Genomic DNA, 17455 nt, shown 5'->3' with positions numbered 1-17455 from the left:
TTGAGTCATAAATACATACAAGACATCTACTACTAAGAGGACGAACAGGTGGGGTATGATTAAGGCTATAAATGACCTAACAGGAAGAATAGACAGATAAATGTACAGCTCAACATTAGGATAGTGGTTTAATCTGTTATTGTGAATTGTAATTACCTAGAAGCAATGTTGAAAAAAAAAATGACTATTTTTACATTCCATGACATAAAATTTTACTTTTTAGCCGGTTATCTTTTGCATTGTTAACACATTTAAATATAAATAAGAACATTGTTATCAGGACAAAAATCAAAACCACATAAATAAGTACACTACTAAAAGATTTCAGAAGTAATATAAGGACTAGGATTTAGGAATCTTGGTCACAGAGGGGTGACAGGAATGGTTTATAAAGACAGGAAAGAAGTCCTGCACTGAAGGAAGCAACAATCAGGCATTAAACAATATCAATTGCTGAATGCAAAGTGAATACTGTCCAATAATCCCTCAGACAAAATGAACAGGGTTCTGGGGAGAATAAATTGTTCATTCAGTATAAGTACTCATTGACAAGTGATAATTAGTGCAATTGCATTTCCCCTTTTTTTTCTCCTTCTATAGATAATTGCTTTGGTATTACAATCAGCTCACACTGGGTGGTTATGGCCAGAAATGACATCCTTGACCAATCAGGCTACAATACTCTAAGATCTTCTATGCAATTACAGATATTTTACCAATCTTTATTATAATACAAAAACCCCCTTAAATAGCCCCTTTCCTGGTTAGAAAACAAGTGGAGGAAGAGAGAAGTTACAAGAAAGACAGGGTAAGTGAATTTTCTTCACAAAGAAGGTAGCTCATGACAAAGAAGGGGATGGGTTGATACAGACTTGACAGAATGTCTTAAACATTGTTTCAGTAAGCTAAGAAATGAGACTAAATATGATAAAAATCTATGGATAGTAATCAAATTGGTAATCAGGTATACATATACTAGTTAATATGTTAAAATGTCCTCAGGAAAATTATGAACCAATATTGGTATTTGAGAATACAGCAAAATTATACTACTGAAAACACAATCTACTTTCCATTACTTAGACAAGCAATTTTGAAATATTTGGGAAATACAATTAATAACAACTTTGCTACATCTTGACTTTACTCAGAAGCAAATTTCAAATGAAGGAACAAAAGGAAAAGCCAACATAATGGACAATTTTTGCCAAAGCCCCAAAAAGCATTTAATTAAAATATATACACCAACATGACATGCAAGAGGTTTTTTTACACAGGACACCATATCCTTGTCCTAAACTAACACTCATATGATGCATTTGGAACAACAGGAAGAGTACGTGGCTTTCTAATCCTCTGACTTCGTCTAGGCTGACCTCTTGAGCTGGCATGCTGTTCAAAGTAATAAAAAGTAATAAGAAAGGGGGAAATGAGATGCTTGGTAGAGATCTAGACAATCTTCCTTTGAGTCCTGCTTTGCGTTCTGGTCTGAAACAAAAGGGTTAATAGAGCTACCAATTAGTATTGTCAAGGCTATCTTTGGTAGGAACACACTGACATAATTATAAAGTTCAATTGCACAACATGAGGAGTAAGAAATGGGAAATATATTTTAAATAAAGCAGTTTTCAAAGTAATCTATGTTTTACTGCTCAAATTCCAGCACAGAAAAATTGAGTTCCACAGTTAATTTGGAAAAAAAAATCAAAATTGAGGAATGAGAAATTAGTATTACTTTCAACCAGTACACCATCCCATGGATCAGTGTTTCACTTAATAGAATTCAATGTTAGTCATGATTTAAAATCTTTTTTCTTTTAATTTTTGCCCCTCTACCTGATACCAATTATCATGCTAGTAGACCTGAGGCACATGACAATTAAAAAAATTTAACAAGAGAGTTTCACATAACATTAAACTGTTGTGTGAGTTTGCTTAATAAGTGGACTTTTTCCTTGACCATTAGGTCAATGGCACTTGCTGTGACATAACTACTATTAGCAAGATTCAAAGCTCATTGCCAACAAAAATGCCTGAGAACTGATGGTGGGAAACTTGCTTCTGAGGAAAATTTAATTTACAAGGTTATGACAAGGTTTTAAATAAGAGCATAAAACAAAATTACACTATTTTCATAATCACCATAAATTATATGGTGTAAAGTAAATGTATGCTGCTTTTTCTTATGGTTTTTGGTACAAGAAAAATAATTTTATCATTCAAGACTGATGTCAACTTCTTTGATTTCCATGTTTGAAGCAATGTATTTAGCTGAGCATTCAAAAATATTCTTGGATTTTAATTTTTTTAACTTAACCTAAACTTCCACATTATGAGGAAATTAATTTTTTAACTTTTAAAACATTGAAATTATTCAAATTACTAGCAATCACATACACATTTATTTAAAATAAAGGTTAAAAGATTATCTCCAGTAAAACTGAAAACAATTTTTTAATTCATGGCTAAAATCGGCTCATTTGGTAAGTATTATTACAAATTAAAGCAAACAGCTGGATTAATAACAACCATTCTTACTCCCCTGAAAACAACATTTTTCAATGAAACATTTTCATTGCAATAAAACTGCTGCTTATCTCACCTCATACTGCCTTGGGAGGGTAGTTGACTGTAATGATAAAAATACATTTATATTTAAGTTTATGAATCAAAGTAATTAATATCATGTTTTACTCCAATCATCACAAAAAGAACTCAAACTTGGAAAACAAAAGTAAGGGAGGTTTTGAACAAAACCTTCAAATTGGCAAATTTTTACCCACAATCACCAAAATATCATTAAGTTATCATTATGAAGAGTAACACAACATTAATTTACCTCAAAATGATCATAGCCTGAGCCATGGACTCTTGGACGGTTTGAGGGTCTCTACAATAAAACCAGAAGACAACAAACAGGTATCTTACAAGAGAGCTCAAAATTGTTCTTTAGCTACAAAGATACCAGGGAATAGTTACTTTTCCAGAAATTGTACCTCAGAGATAAAATCAAACTTACCCCATGTGAACGTGGAAGAGTTGCTGACCTATTGATGTCTGAGCCATAGGAGGAAGCTTTTTTCATTCCTTTAGTTTTAGTTTCTTCTGGATACTCCTTTAACTCATCCCTTAGCTTTTCACTAAAAGAAAAAATGGGAAAAAGCTTGAAATAATAAAACACCTTGTTAACAATTGAAAACCATGTAAGTTCCTGTCAGCAAACATGTAGAGGAATATAGCTGTGCATAAAAATATTCCAGTGTTGAAGAACACATAACAGGCTTTTCATTCTTTATTACAGCTACTAGAAGTGAAAAATAAAATTAACGTAAAACTGGCTTACTTAAGATGTTAGACTGGAGAAATATGAGCTTGGTTATGCTGATTAAGGGGATAAAATTGCCCCAATAACAACTTGTACAATATCTCCTGCACATACCTCTCTGGGTCAGGATTGGCTGAATTCTCCTCCTCCTCTTCCTCTTCTCTCTCTTCTATGAGACTAAATTCTTCAGATTCATCAATTGGCACATAATCGTTGTCTGTTGAATTCATTCCACCATACCATGATTTAGCCTTGCGAAGCCTGGCTTGTCTATGGTCTGTTACATCAGTGCCATAATGACGTAGCTTCTCTGCCAGGACAGTTTGACCCTACAACAAAATGTATAAATTTTTGCTTGTTACTTAAGCAGCTTTTTAGGTAGCTAGTAAAACCTAAACACTCTGGCATCTAAATCAAGTGCTCTTTCTGAAAGAGAAGTTTAAATATAACTGAGTTTGTCAGAGTGCCACATTTGCTTAAGAATAAAGAAAGATTACCGTGGCAGCAGTCTTTATCATAGTGTCAGCAGCAATGGACAGACCATTTTTACTGACTCTCAAGAATGTGTCATATCCACTCTCTTTCAGCTGTGAAATGTAACTGTCAATGTCCTGTAGGGGTACAGAGAGTACAAAGACAAATGCAATCAATTATTGACAACCAATCAAAAAGTTACAAAATTTTCAGAGCAATTTTGAGTAACTGTCTTGAAAAAGTAATCTGGTTGCTTTGACTTTGCTTAACCGATCCCTGAGGTTGGTCTGGAAACCTGGCACCAGTTTCTCAAACAATGAAATACAAAAATAAAACCATTCCTCTCCCTGTACATTGGAACCTTTCCTTGCATGAGCCTCTGGGCCTCTTGTCTAGTTAGCCTTTGTTTTAATTGGTTATGGTTTTAGAAGTTAAACCTTACATGTCCCTTCTTTTTTCTTATCACATTTTGACATCATATATGATATATTATTGTACAGATTCACAGAAACATGGAACCTATTTGTTAAGTTAAATTGTTTGCTTGTACATAATAAGAACTAAAGAAAAATTGCAGCAAGCAGCCAGTAAAGCTGAGGAACCACTTCACAACTAAAAATAACATTTGCAGAAAAGACCAAATAACAAAAAAACACCACCACCATCAACCATGCATACATCATTTTTACTAACATTTTCATTGCGAGATAACCATGGATGCACAAATTTACGATACAGAATGCTGGATCCCTGAAGAGAAAATAAAATTCAATATATGAACTTGACAAAATCTGCTCATTGTGGCCATAAAATACAAACTCTTAACCAAGAGATTTACAAGAAGAGAAAGAAGGTAAGTGGTAATAGAAGAATGCTTATAAAAACCAATAATATTTTTGTAAAACATGGATATAAAGATTACCTTTGTTGCAGGTAACAAAAGCCAAAGCATGAATAGTATCTTAATTTCATAATAGAAGGGGAACCTAAAAAGAAACAACAAAAGAAATGCAGTACATCCCCAACAATTAAATCATAAAAATTCACACCTTATAATATCCAGTCCACAAGCAGACAATTGTTTGGAAACACGAAATTGAAATGCCATTTTTTTCTCTACACTGAATAAACGTGATCCAGAATGACATTCCTTTTTTTCACCTCCAGGAAAGTCCTCGCATATAGGAATGATGTCTACTAAAATCACCATTCTACATCATATGATTGTAGATTTAGAAAACATTGTTATCTCTGATAGAGGTTCATACTGCTAAATTAGAGAGCTCCACCTAGACATGGCAGGTTTTGTATTCCATGACAAATGTAAACTTTCTTATCATTTGCAGAGTACAGTCCTTTAGATCTGGATGTTGACACACACTTTAATGACTTGAGCTTTGCAGTTAAGCTCTTTCTCAGTAAGAAAAGGAATACAGTAGATAAAGTGTTCATCAAGTACACACTTTCTAGAATGTTATTACTAACAGTTTCCTGCTGATTGAAGAGAAAAAAGAGGCTTTCAAGCCTTCTTGGGTTAACAGGTAACAAAACTGAATTTCATTTTCCAAAACAATCGAAATTGGTTGGCACTAAATATAAGAAAAAAATAAAGGTGCTCTTACTTGAAGATAAAAAGACACATCTTATAAACAATATTATTGCTGATAAAATGGAAAGAAAGGATCCCTTGATGTCTATCAACCTTTGCAGACATATCTGTCACTTACTCTGGTCCCTTTGTTATCAGAGTTGTTAATGGTATTAATTCACACTGACTTGTGCATTCTTTGGTGCATATTTGTTACATAGTTAATAAAAAATAATTGATTTTTGTGGTCTATTAGCTCACAAGAAAGGTAAGTTTTCATTACATTGGAAAAAGAAACTTGACCTATCTTTTTTATCTTATTTTGAATGGACAAATAATTTTCTTTCTAAATTTAAGCTATATTCTTTGAAAAGGAGGGCTGGTATCAAAGGGCCTCCAAACCCAAAACAACCTTAAAAGAGTAGACAATGCTGTATTTTCCTTGTAAGTCCTGCTACTATAAGAAACATGCATAGAAAAGCCATTCTCTGTTGTGGTTGGTGTATCGTGTAAACAGCATTATTAGAAAAGCCTCTTTCTACTGTGGGTGATCAACCATGTAAACAGTATTATCAATCCTTTGAAAAGACACAGCCTGAAAAATATGTATGGAATGAATAAATATACTTACCAAAATCCAAGTAGAAGATCAGCAAAGAGTTCTAGTGTGATAAAGAGAGCAAATACTATCCAATACATCATCCATCTGACCTGAAAACACACAGAGACAGTTTTGCATTTAAATATACATAAACATATTTGTATTTTCATGAAAAATGTTATAATACATCAAAAACTTTGCAGTTCAGTCTATTACTGTTGAAGTTAGGCTGCAAAAACTGAAAAGATTCATCCTAAAATCTTACACTAGTTAAGAGAATTAACTTCATGTTATCACATAACCCCCTCAAAATAGGCAAAACAGAGTCTACCTCGTTGTAACAGAATTTTCCCTGACCCATGGAAACAGTTAATTTCAAGCAAGGATTTGTACTCAATAAACAAATGTCTTTCATCAGTTGCTTTGGTCACCTATGTCAGTGTCAGTTGCTTTATGTAAGGGTGTTAAGATTACAGTTTTAACATTTCTTTTTAAGAGAAACTGAAGCTAATCCAAACAGTAAACAAGAACTGGCCTGCTTAACACCTTTAATACTCTAAGAAATACTGTAAACAAGACAGCTGATTAGGAATGTGTATTATCTCGATATTGTTTGCCCAGCATACATTCAAATTCATGCATGGACGACATCCTTTGTCATTCCATGCAAATCAGAGTCTTTTCTCATTTGAAAATGAAAAACAAGACTGCAAAATACTATCTTTTAATCTAGTCACACTCTTTAGGTCACAAAAATATTGACCATTCTATTTTCTTTTTCTTAAGAATGACTGGGAAAGAGAAAACCTCTGCTGAAGAAAACTGACAGTGGCAAATAAAAAAGAAAAATAGAATGGCTATGAAGTGTAAATATGTTAATATGTAGCTGGTACAAAGTTCTAAGGTATCTCTCATGTGGAGGTGAATGCTGGATTCCAAAAATGAAATCAACTTTAGCACTTTGAAGATTTTTTCTCTGATCTACTGACAAAATCTCTAGCTCTTAGCTCTTTTGTTTGCACAGCTAAATGTTTCAATTACAGCACCGAATAATCTGTAATATTAGAATATGCGATCTAAATGGTGTTTTTTTTACTTTAAGCCACATATTTTCATTGGATTTTGGCAGAAATTCAAGGCTACATACTAGATTTAAAGCCAATTTATTTGAAGAGCTGAAATAGAAAAGCAGATCTTTCATATATTGCATGTTCAAGCACAACAATGGACAGACACAAGTCAATACGTATAACGTAGAACTGGTCCGTTAATATCAGGGCGGCCTAAATTGTTTAAAGTGATAAGGTTCATGTCCCAAGAGGCGCTATCCAGCTTAAATGGTGCAATAAAATGAAGATATATATACTCAACCACTCTCAAGATTGAATCTAGTTTGAATTCAAAGATACTCAAGGACTGTTTCCTTAGTGGGCCTGCCTCCGCTGCCGTAATCGATGCTGATCGTCAATAGATGTACGCGAAAACACAAGCCAGAATAATTATCAAGCATACAGTTTTAAGCTTGAACATAACCGGATGCTAAAATCTAGGTACTCGATGGTTGCAAATCAAAATTCTCGTCATCGTGACGGTGAACAATTAATTAGCACGAGAAGCTTAGAGCTTGAGTTAATGAGTTCTAACTCTACTGTTCGCACTTTGATTATTCCAGACTGTACCCTTATCTTTACTTAAACTAGTAAACACTGATATTAAAACACAATGTCGAGTCTGAAGCGCTATCGAAAAACAACATTCCAAAAATCATCTATCGAGCAGGACAGGAAAAAATAGGAAAACATTACAATGGAAGCATGAAAACAAAGAGCAGATACTCATAGGAAAGAGATATCTTACATATTCGCGGACATTCTTTGTCTTGATAGCTTTATATGAATAATACGCTGGATAGAGAGTTCCAAACACGAGCCTGTTTGAATGGAATAGGAGATAATCGCATTTACTTTATTTTGAAAAAAAAGAGAATCGAAAACCGCGCCAATACTTACATGATAAGTCGCGACGCCACGTACGAAACCATTTTCTACGCTAACTGTGGCCTCTAGTCACAATCCTCTGCCTTGGTTTAACTCATAGTCGAATAATAAGCCATACGGCCGCCAGATATATTTTTAAGCAGGAAAAACGGACGTGACGGATCAGTTCCTACCAACCTTCGGTTGCTTTTTGTTTGCAGAACTATTTCTGCAGTGATATTGGTCAGCGGAAGACTGGTTGTGACGTAATTGCACTAAAGTGAACAAAACGAAATATGAAAGAGGATGAAATTTTTAGTTTCTTTAAATGCCTTCTACGCCTCTTGTAAGTACTATCGATTCAAAATTCCGTTCTATACCTTTTTCAGTTTCTTATGCATACCACACTGAGAATGGGTCGGAATGAAGCAAATTATCTCACCATGTATTACAACAACCAAGCATCCATCACGCATTCAGACGGGCTCCACGCGTTATGCAATATTATTAAATACCTAGACTTTCACTCAACAAAACGAGCACTGTGATTGGTTGATTCTTGGTCACGTGCCCCTGATCAAATTCAAATCTATTATGACCGGGATGCAATTGCGCAGTTGTTGAAAGTTGAAAGGGAAAGTCTAAATAGATAAGAAGGCACTAATGTATGGTCCCTCGGGAAACTAGTTAGTTTTGTTTCCCTCAAGTCCTGATCTTTCCCGAGACGATATCGAGGGAAAACCAAACTAACTGTTTCCTTCGGTACCATACATTAAGTAAACTGAGACGGAAAATAAACTTTTGATGGTTATTTTACTGTAAGGGGTAGTGACACCGGGATCATGGGAGCCCTTAATGATCTGTGCAATCAACATAGTTAACGAGTTATCCATTGAGAAGGATGTCGGCCGGTTCATCAAAGACAACCGTCGGTAAGTAGAGCTGTGGTATCCGTTAGATGACAAGTCGGCGACATGACCAAGTCGCGGTTTATCATGGCAATCTGTAAGCTCTTATATTTAGTTTTACTTTTTATAGAAATGATTTGCACTTAATTAGTGTTGGAAATTTTACTCGGCGAGAACTAAGAACTATATTGGCTTGTAAAACTATTTGAAAGTAGAACAGAGAATTCCAGGTCCCACTTGATTTACCCGGCCGCAATTTTTACGTCGTGTCACCTATTCCTTTACCCCCCCCCCCCCCCCACAGGAACGTTCAGGCCAAATTTCACATGTTGTCCTATTCATGACGTGGAAGCAGGTGAAGCGTTGTTACATTTCACGAATGTTAAAATAAAGTGAGCTAAAATACGTATGATCCAGTTAAGCTTGTCTTCGATTAGATCCTCCAGTAGATTGATTCCAAGTCTTTGGCGTGCGTGTACGCGTGGCGCAAATTTCATCATTCTTTCCGGTCAGCGGTTTCTCATCTACGTGGCTTACGATAATGGAGTTTCGTGTCGAAATGTTCAGCGTGGGACTAGAGTTTCCCCGTAATAAAAAGTTGCATCACTTTTCTATCCTTTACTCTAAATTTGAGATAGGAGGAAGGTGAGCTTGAAATACAGAATGTTGCAGTATTTGGCGATACTTGTTCTACTGACGTCCGGTAAGTTAAGTTTTATTTGATGTTAGGTCATTGTGCAGGAGAACAAAGCTTCTCTCAAATCATAACTTTCATGATTATCTCGTACTGATTTATCAGTCATTGATTTCAGGTTCTGCATATTAAATGGTGTCTGAAAAATGCACTGTTATGATAAGTAAGAATTTGATTGATCACTGGTGTTTGGTATCCACATGTATAAAGGTTTTGCTACACATTTTAATTCATCTGTCAGGAAATTACAAGAACCGTATAACCCACTAAAATCTTTGTGTTGGCGCTTGTCGCCCTCGATTTGATCAGTACTTCTCCCTACCTGTACATGTGAATTAGTTGGTGAAGTTCGGCACCCTATCAAAATGATGAGCAGTGATGAGTTTGTTTTTCTCTTTTTGTTTTTCATTTTTCCATGATTAACTGATTAACATGATTAACTGTTGTTTTGATAATGTAGGGAGAAATTAAATATCGGTCACTTTTGATGATAGTAAGAGAGTACCATAAATCTCATGGATTTTTTAATGGTTTCTTTAGTCATCAAGTAAGATCTAACAATCTATCTCTACCCTCTTAATTCTATCATGTGATACATTTCAACAGATAGGTAAAACAGATTACAAGCTGTGGTTGATGAATTCAGAAGTAATTATTGTTTAAACAAGAAACTCTATAGTTTCGTTTTCAGCTAATTATGGAACAAATCAGAATGTATTTGTTAAATTGAATAAAATCCCATCATTTGAATTTTAGTGACCCAAACTTAACTTGACGGATTAATAAGAAAATTTTTTTTAGCTGCAAATATTCTTTATATTTACCTATGGATTTGAGGATCATGGATAGTGGAATCAGTATCGAATGTGAGCCATAGACTTTTCCCTTTAACCCCTAAGAGTGACTAGCATCTATTAACAATATCCCCTGAATCAAACATAAAGGTCATGAGAGTTATGGAAATGATCAACAAGTAAAGGAGCTCTTGATTGTTAAACAAAATCTCCTTGTCAGCACCTTAGGAAATATACAGAAAACAGTATAGAGAATGTGCATACTAATCTTAGCGTGTAAAGGGTTAATTGACTGGAACTGAAGTATCTACTTTGGTCCTTTAACTTTTTTCTTAGTTCATAGTAAATATTTCTTAATTTTTTTTTATACCAACTGATTGTAGTGATGCCAAGAAGCAACTTTGGAGTTTCTCAATAGCTCATTTTACTATAATTCTTTTTTATTGTCTCAAGCTTTGGGAGACCAACAACAAGGACTTGTTTTGGTTAAAAGTGATGATGACGACACCAATGATGACGAAGTTAAGGTAGCACCTAATACTGAACAATTTGATGAAGAAGACCTTGAAGTTTTTCAGCCATCATCAGAATGGCAGTCTATCAAACCAGGTCAAAGTATTCCAGCAGGACTCCATGTGCGCATGAACCTACAAACAGGACAGAAAGAAGCCAAACTTATAGAGGGAGATGATGGAACTAAATTAAAAAATAACATGGACTCAGAAAAGAAATTTATCACAATTGATAAAAATGTCATTTCAAAGCAACGTCTTAAAGAGGCTCTTAAGGATTTTAGGGATAAATTTCATGATGAAAGCACTAATGGGGAGCATTCTGACCAAAGTCATGGTTCATTGACTGGAGGTGAGTTTTAGAAAATCCAACCTTAGTTTTATGTACTGACATGAAACCTATTAAACAGTTGGTCAACATTTATGTTTTTTTTTTTTTCATCTGCAAGGAATTTGTTTGAAACCAAACACATTAGATATAACTTTACAGTATCTATATTAGACTGGCAACCCTGTTCAACAGTTCCTATAGTTGTTCATTGAAGATGGTTGCTTTAGCTAACCTTTAACCCCAGAGGGTGACTAGAATCTGATTTCTTCCTATAGTATCACAGCTGAATTAAACATTGGGTTCTTGAGAATTTAAGAAAAGTTTGCAAACTTGAAAAGCTTCAGATTTTTAACTAAATTCTCCCTGTCAGTGCCATAGGAATTGTATAAAGAATGGTATAGAGATTATACATGCTGATGTTAGGGTGTAAAGGTTTATTAATAGATTGATGTTTCACTGTGCAATCCATTTCATAGCTAGCAACATTTAGGTTTTATTTTTTGCAGGGAAAACATTTAGGTCAATAGATGAAATCCGGAAGGAATTGGAAGGAGTTGATCTTTTTCTGAAAAAGGATATTGAAGAAATTACAAAACATGTTGAGATCCTAAACACTTCTAGTTCCAGTTTAGCAGAGAAGGAGCATGCCCTTGATGAGCTTGAGTATTATGTTCATCAGATAGATAATGCCAGAGATTTGGACACTATTGGTGGACTCTCCCTGGTGATAAAGTTTATGAATTCCTCTCAAGAGAGCCTAAGAACACGGGCATGTTATGTTCTGGGATCAGCAGTGCAGAGGTAGCTTATTTACTGTTTTTATCAATAATAATAGTTTTTGGGATATTCAAGTACTGAACTGATAATATGCATCACTTTTGTTGAGAAAATGGATCTAGGAGGCTTAATAGCCAACTGCTTTTTTTTTTTTGGGAAATGTGTTCCCACTCTTTGAAGAACAGACCCAACAAAACAACAAAAAAATCAAGCCCACTGATCTGAGGGAGGTGCCTAGGTCTCTCATTCCTACCCCTATTATTTACCAGTAAAGAACTGGAGCTCTTCTGTAGAGCCAAGACATTCCAATTGATATATCTTTTTTCAATTTATTTACTTGTAATTTGGTTATGTTGGGCTTTATGGTTAATCCTCCATACACATGTAAATTAGCCTTTCTAATTTCATCAAGAGGTTTGAAAACAAGATAATTTTTTCTTCCAAAAGGGAGGTCCTGAAGGCTTATTTGCACATAAATAAAAAAACAATTACCATACCCATTATTATGAAAAATGTGCATTACCTAAAGGGCTAAAATATGAAGCTATGGCAGCAGAGAAGAAGGGCATGTTAATAAAACATAGTTGATAAATGATGGTTACATTAAGATGATTTATAAGGGGTTTGATATGGCATGTTCATGTTTACATGGTTTTGCAAGAATGACTCTTTTTTGATTTGTTTTATTGCTTATTTTTCTCTTTTGCTTGTCCAAAACAGCAATCTAATAGTTCAGCAATCAGCCTTGAAACAGGGTGCATTACCATTACTTCTTCGCTTGTTGTCCAAACATGAACCTATGGCTGTGCGAAAGAAAGCCATGCATGCACTGTCCTCCCTCATCAGATTGTTTTTGGTGGGACAGAAAGAATTTCTTAAGCTGAATGGACTTGAAATGTTTGTCAAGCTCTTTAATGAGGCAAACACAGAACCTCTGGTTATCAAAGCAATTACTCTGATGACAGATATACTGACAGAACAAATTGAATATGTCACAAGTCTGCTGAGAAAGCAAGGACAGGATGTTTCTGGTGATATCTCTGGGAGGTATGGTTTATGTTTCTTTTCGTGATCATAGTACCTCTATAATTATTTTTATGTGCTCTTTTATAGTCATAAATTCCCACTACCACGTCACCAGTAAAATCAGATTTGATCAATATACTTTTTCTATAGGTGTAGTGAACCAACATTGTGAAGGTCCTGTGGCCTTAGTTACTTGCTTCTAAACCCAATATTTCATCTGTAGCAGGGGAGAAAGTTGAGGAACTCTACTTTGTTGTACATGAGTTTAAGTTACCATATTTAGCAATGATTTTCATGATTAAATAATAAAGATTAGAGAATTATTATAAATAGCTGAATTGTGATCACCAAAATAACATTTCAGTCCTTGATATTTTATTTCTTGCTACATCATATCAAGTTGGAAACCAATTATGTACTTTTGCCATAATATTTAACTAACTACAGAGCCTTTAACTCTTTAACCCCTAGAAGTGATTAACAAGTAACTTCTCCCTATAATATCTAAACATTATCCAGCAAACAGGTCATTAGAAAATTCAAACTTATCAGTTTGAAGTTGTTATCTCAGTCTGACCACATACTCTTGCAACTTATTTACAAGGAAATATGTAGCAGCTTGAGGAGAGAATTTACAATCAGATCTTGAGAGTTAAAGAGTTAACAGTTTGCTTTCCAATTAAAAATCCTAAAAACCAGAATAATGTTGTCAAGTTAGTGTCAATAATTATAAGATGATGATTTTAACACAGCTTGGGAATGATTTCCAAGGTTGCTAATTTTGAGTCCTGGAAGCTGTTCTTGATTTTGTGATATTGTGAAATCAGGTATTTCCTAGACTAAACACAGCTCTGATTGACAAATATGAATAATAGATTTTAATGCTTTTCATTAATTACAGGGTCCCTTTGTTAAAAAGCATGATTGAAAAGGGTTGGTGCCAACTTATACCCAGTCTTCTACATACTACAGAAAATGACACCAGAGAAAAGGTTTTACAAGCCCTTCACGTAATGGTAACTGGATGTAAAAGTGAGTTTCAAAAGGCTCACATACAGAACAGCTTAAAAAAACTCAAACTGGAGTGGCTCAAAGATGCCAGGGGTTCAGATGCTAGTGACAGTTCTGAATATGCTGGAATATTGGCACAACTTGTTACAGACCTGATGAGCAAGTTAACATGACTGCAGAGCTTTAGGTAGCATTTCCCTTTACAGGATCCATCCACCTCAGCGTCCTGTTGGTATTTTTGCCATGGAAGGACGTTTGGTTTTGAAAAAAAAAAAAACATTTTTTTTCTTGATTACATCGTAGTTACGTGAACCCTAGGATTCTCCTTACTCCTTGCGCCTTGCACTAGTCTCACGCTCATTCGTTCTTTGAGATGTCACGCAACTTCTCCCTAAGTGTTGCGTGACATGGTAAAAAACAGTTGCGAAGGAGACCGTGCTTTACATGACTTTGCATTAGCCTTTGTCTGAAAAGGAAGCCAACGACTGGTAGTGATCTTCAACTTCATACCCTGGTCACGATACAATGATAGTAAAAAAGTAAAAAAGAGATATAAGAGTACTGCCAATGTCACAAAAGGGGATGTACTCATTTGACATCGAACATGAAGGGACCTTCACCGGTTTGGACGCCGTGTGATATTCCGAGTGAAGATCTCGAATTAAATCTTGTCTGACATGTAACTTAAAGTCAGTTCGGAAGTCCGGAAACCTGGTAGTTGTTAGAATGTACACTTGTAAAATAGAAGTGTCAGTTAAGTTTTTTACTAATTTCCTGACAATAGAAGAAACCAGACTCTGACATAAGACGTCTCGAAAGCCGTTGTTTGGTCTAACCCCGTAGGCTACGAAGGAGGCTAGGTTTTCATTGGATCACAGAATCACTGCGATTGCAATGATCCCAGCATTCACATCAAAACCAGGATTTACGGGCGTAGAGTCTTCAAGGGCGCTTGTACGTACCTCTAGTAATTTCTTAAATATTTAATACTTCGATTTTTGCAAAAATCGTCTTTAATTATTAAGTCGGCTGTTCTTACGGATATCTTATTACTTTCCTGGGATTCGACTTTATGAAATAAGGAATTAAAAGTTAATAAAAAACGCTTTCAGTGCAATGTTGAAGTTCAAAACTGACCTAACGATTGCGATACACAGACTTGGTCTTTTACCACTGGGAACCTGTTTTCCAAAGAGGTTCTCAAGTTCACCCGTACTGAAAGGAAACGTGCCATCATCACGTCGATCCTACTTTAAGGTCATGCACGTGTTAACTTTACCGTCAAGCGCAGATCTTCATGGCCACCCAGAGACCACGTAGAATGGTGTATGGCCGAGCGCTTAAGGGTGTTCAGTTTGACTTTAAGGTCAATTCGTAATATCCATTTTCAGTTTCTTTTTGAGGGTCTAAAATAGACTTCTTCAATCCCGCATCACGTCGCTATTTTTTCATTTCATCCCGCCATTCCGTCGTAAGAAACGTTTTCATCCCGATCGCGCCGTTTCTCTAGTTCACCGCCAACTGATGGACAAATTAAAACCTTAACAATATTGATAATGTACTCTCGTTATGGAGAAAGGCAAAGACTTGCTTAACGTATATTTAGCCGGCTTAAAAAGCGGTTGTTCCTCGGTGTGTTTCCTCGGTGTGTTTATGGTCTCTTTCAGGCTGGGTCTCTTTTAAGCGAGACAGAAAAACTTAACCTACAGAAGGACTAAAAGAAAAGCTGTACTGTTACAATAGTGGATAGAATTCTTCAGCCGATCGCCCAAAAACAGAAGTCATATCTCAAAGATACAACAAAGTTCATCTACTTTATAGAAAATACAAAGCTTCCGAAAGAAATGATACCCGTTTTGCTGGACGTTACGAGCTTACACACAAATATAGCTACCTTACCCACTCCCTCCTCACCCCACCCCCCCCCCCCCACCATGCCAAAGCGCTTACTAGAGAAAGCACTCAGACTGATTTTGCAGCAAAACTCATCCCAATTCAACGAACAAAACTACTTGCAAATGTAAGGAGCCGCCATCAGCTTTTGCAAATATCTTCATGGCTAAAATTGAAATGCAAATGCTAGATAAGGGCGCTCGTTTGGAAACGCTACATCCACGGCATAATTATTTCTCTCATGTACACCAACAGATAAGTCGTCAACCAGTTTATTGAACAAGCAAATAAACACAACTCAAAAATCAAATTTACAGCTGAAATATCTGTTTCAGAAGCTATTTTCTTGGACACCACTATCTTTAAGGGTGAAAGATTCAACAGGGAGTCAGTTTCGACATGAGAACCCACTTCAAACCAGCAGAGACACACATTAAACACAACGTATCACCTAACGAGAACAAAGAATTACTAAAAGGCGAATCGTTACGAGTTCCCGAGACAACTTCTTCAAAAGAAAAATTTGAAGAAAACATTCCTGGCAGAGAGAAACTACCCGAAAAACTTTACCGACAACCCATTCTCAGAAGTGAAATTTTAAGAACGTACACGAGCCCTCCTCCAACAGGGAAAAACAAATAGTCGAATCTGGCCCTTTGTAAGAACACAATACTAACCAACAGTTCCAAACCTTTAAGGAAATCCTTATGAGCAACAACCATTGTTTGGAGAAATCTTTAAAGAACTGCCGATAATATCATATAGAAAAGGGCGTTTACTCAGACATACTTGTGAAAGAAAAATTATAACGAAGGCGAGAAAACCGGACATACTATGGGTCGTGTAAACACCTGTAACTACCGTAATAGAGAGGAAGCCTGTCAACCCCAATTTACATGGAGGCATCAATTAAGCCCATTTCAGCAAAGCAGATAATACTTTCTAATGTCTCGGTGAGGTAGGGTGACGCGTAACTTTAGCTTTACTATGATCCCGCTTATACTCATCCTCTCTCCTATCCTGCCTTCGAAACGGAGCATATCCCGGTCTCGCTTCCAATTTTCATCCCGCATCTTGCATTTAAAATTTCTCTCACCTCATTCCACAGCCCGCCTCGATTTCAAGTCTCATCCCGCATCCCGCCGAACCCATGTTGGATCCTCCTTTTTATCCACACCTGCACACGGGGTGTAAGATTTTCATGCCTTGAATTATAAAGCGTTTAAGTCGGGTAGCAGCTTTTCTGGTAGACATCGTTTTCCTTGGCATTTAACGAATTTAACAGTCAGGTTTTTCTTTTGTCGTGGGTCACCACTCGCAAACGATACCTTGACTCTTCTTCCTACCATCAAAATCTATTTCTTTTTTTCATCGGGGTAGCTGGATGCAGGGGATGATAACCACCCCTTTCAAAGAACTTTTATTTCCGATGTTGTCATTTGTAAGAGCATTCAGTGAATCACCAACGGCCTTGCTCGCGACCAGTTGTCCTCAGCTTTCGCAAATCTGAGCCCGCAGATACAAGTTCAGCGCACACGCGCCAAT

General features: G+C 36.0%; 2 protein-coding genes across 5 annotated transcripts; one reads left to right on the top strand and one right to left on the bottom strand.

Moving 5' to 3' along the window:
• Positions 1-111: 111 nt before the first annotated feature.
• On the bottom strand, positions 112-8464 carry LOC113681643 (receptor expression-enhancing protein 1). Of its 4 annotated transcripts, none has more exons than XM_027198749.2 (12): positions 8345-8464; positions 7998-8239; positions 7846-7918; positions 6019-6098; positions 4722-4785; positions 4493-4549; positions 3823-3936; positions 3440-3654; positions 3020-3140; positions 2840-2890; positions 2603-2629; positions 112-1488 (listed from the first exon to the last, which is right to left on the bottom strand). In XM_027198749.2, the coding sequence occupies exons 2-12, from the start codon at positions 8027-8029 to the stop codon at positions 1450-1452; spliced, it is 873 nt and encodes a 290-aa protein (XP_027054550.2). In that variant the 5' UTR covers positions 8030-8239; positions 8345-8464; the 3' UTR covers positions 112-1449. The 4 variants fall into 4 exon arrangements, with proteins under 4 accessions (XP_027054550.2, XP_027054549.2, XP_089052215.1 ...); XM_027198748.2 differs by having other exon boundaries at positions 112-1392; positions 8345-8462; XM_089196089.1 differs by lacking the exon at positions 7846-7918 and having other exon boundaries at positions 8345-8448.
• A 922-nt stretch (positions 8465-9386) lies between these two features.
• Positions 9387-14306, top strand: LOC113681649 (nucleotide exchange factor SIL1). Its single transcript, XM_027198758.2, has 5 exons — positions 9387-9575; positions 10814-11224; positions 11710-12004; positions 12701-13027; positions 13908-14306. Exons 1-5 carry the CDS (start codon positions 9536-9538, stop codon positions 14188-14190), a joined length of 1356 nt encoding a protein of 451 aa, XP_027054559.2. The 5' UTR covers positions 9387-9535; the 3' UTR covers positions 14191-14306.
• The last annotated feature ends 3149 nt before the right edge of the window (positions 14307-17455 follow it).

This window comes from Pocillopora damicornis, chromosome 2 (genome assembly GCF_964200805.1).
Source record: "Pocillopora damicornis chromosome 2, jaPocDami1.2, whole genome shotgun sequence".
NCBI lineage: Eukaryota > Metazoa > Cnidaria > Anthozoa > Scleractinia > Pocilloporidae > Pocillopora > Pocillopora damicornis.
The sequence above is the reverse complement of the archived record's forward strand: the minus strand, read 5'-3'. Positions and strand labels throughout refer to the sequence as shown.

Coding starts and splice junctions, on each gene's coding strand:
- LOC113681643 (XM_027198748.2), bottom strand. CDS start 8,029: ATGGTTTCGTACGTGGCGTCGCGACTTATCAT. Junction 4,786..6,018: donor GATCTTCTACTTGGATTTTG/GTAAGTATATTT, acceptor GTTTCTTTTTAG/GTTCCCCTTCTATTATGAAA. Junction 2,630..2,839: donor CAGGCTATGATCATTTTGAG/GTAAATTAATGT, acceptor TTATCATTACAG/TCAACTACCCTCCCAAGGCA.
- LOC113681649 (XM_027198758.2), top strand. CDS start 9,536: ATGTTGCAGTATTTGGCGATACTTGTTCTACTGACGTCCG. Junction 11,225..11,709: donor TCATGGTTCATTGACTGGAG/GTGAGTTTTAGA, acceptor TATTTTTTGCAG/GGAAAACATTTAGGTCAATA. Junction 12,005..12,700: donor CTGGGATCAGCAGTGCAGAG/GTAGCTTATTTA, acceptor TGTCCAAAACAG/CAATCTAATAGTTCAGCAAT.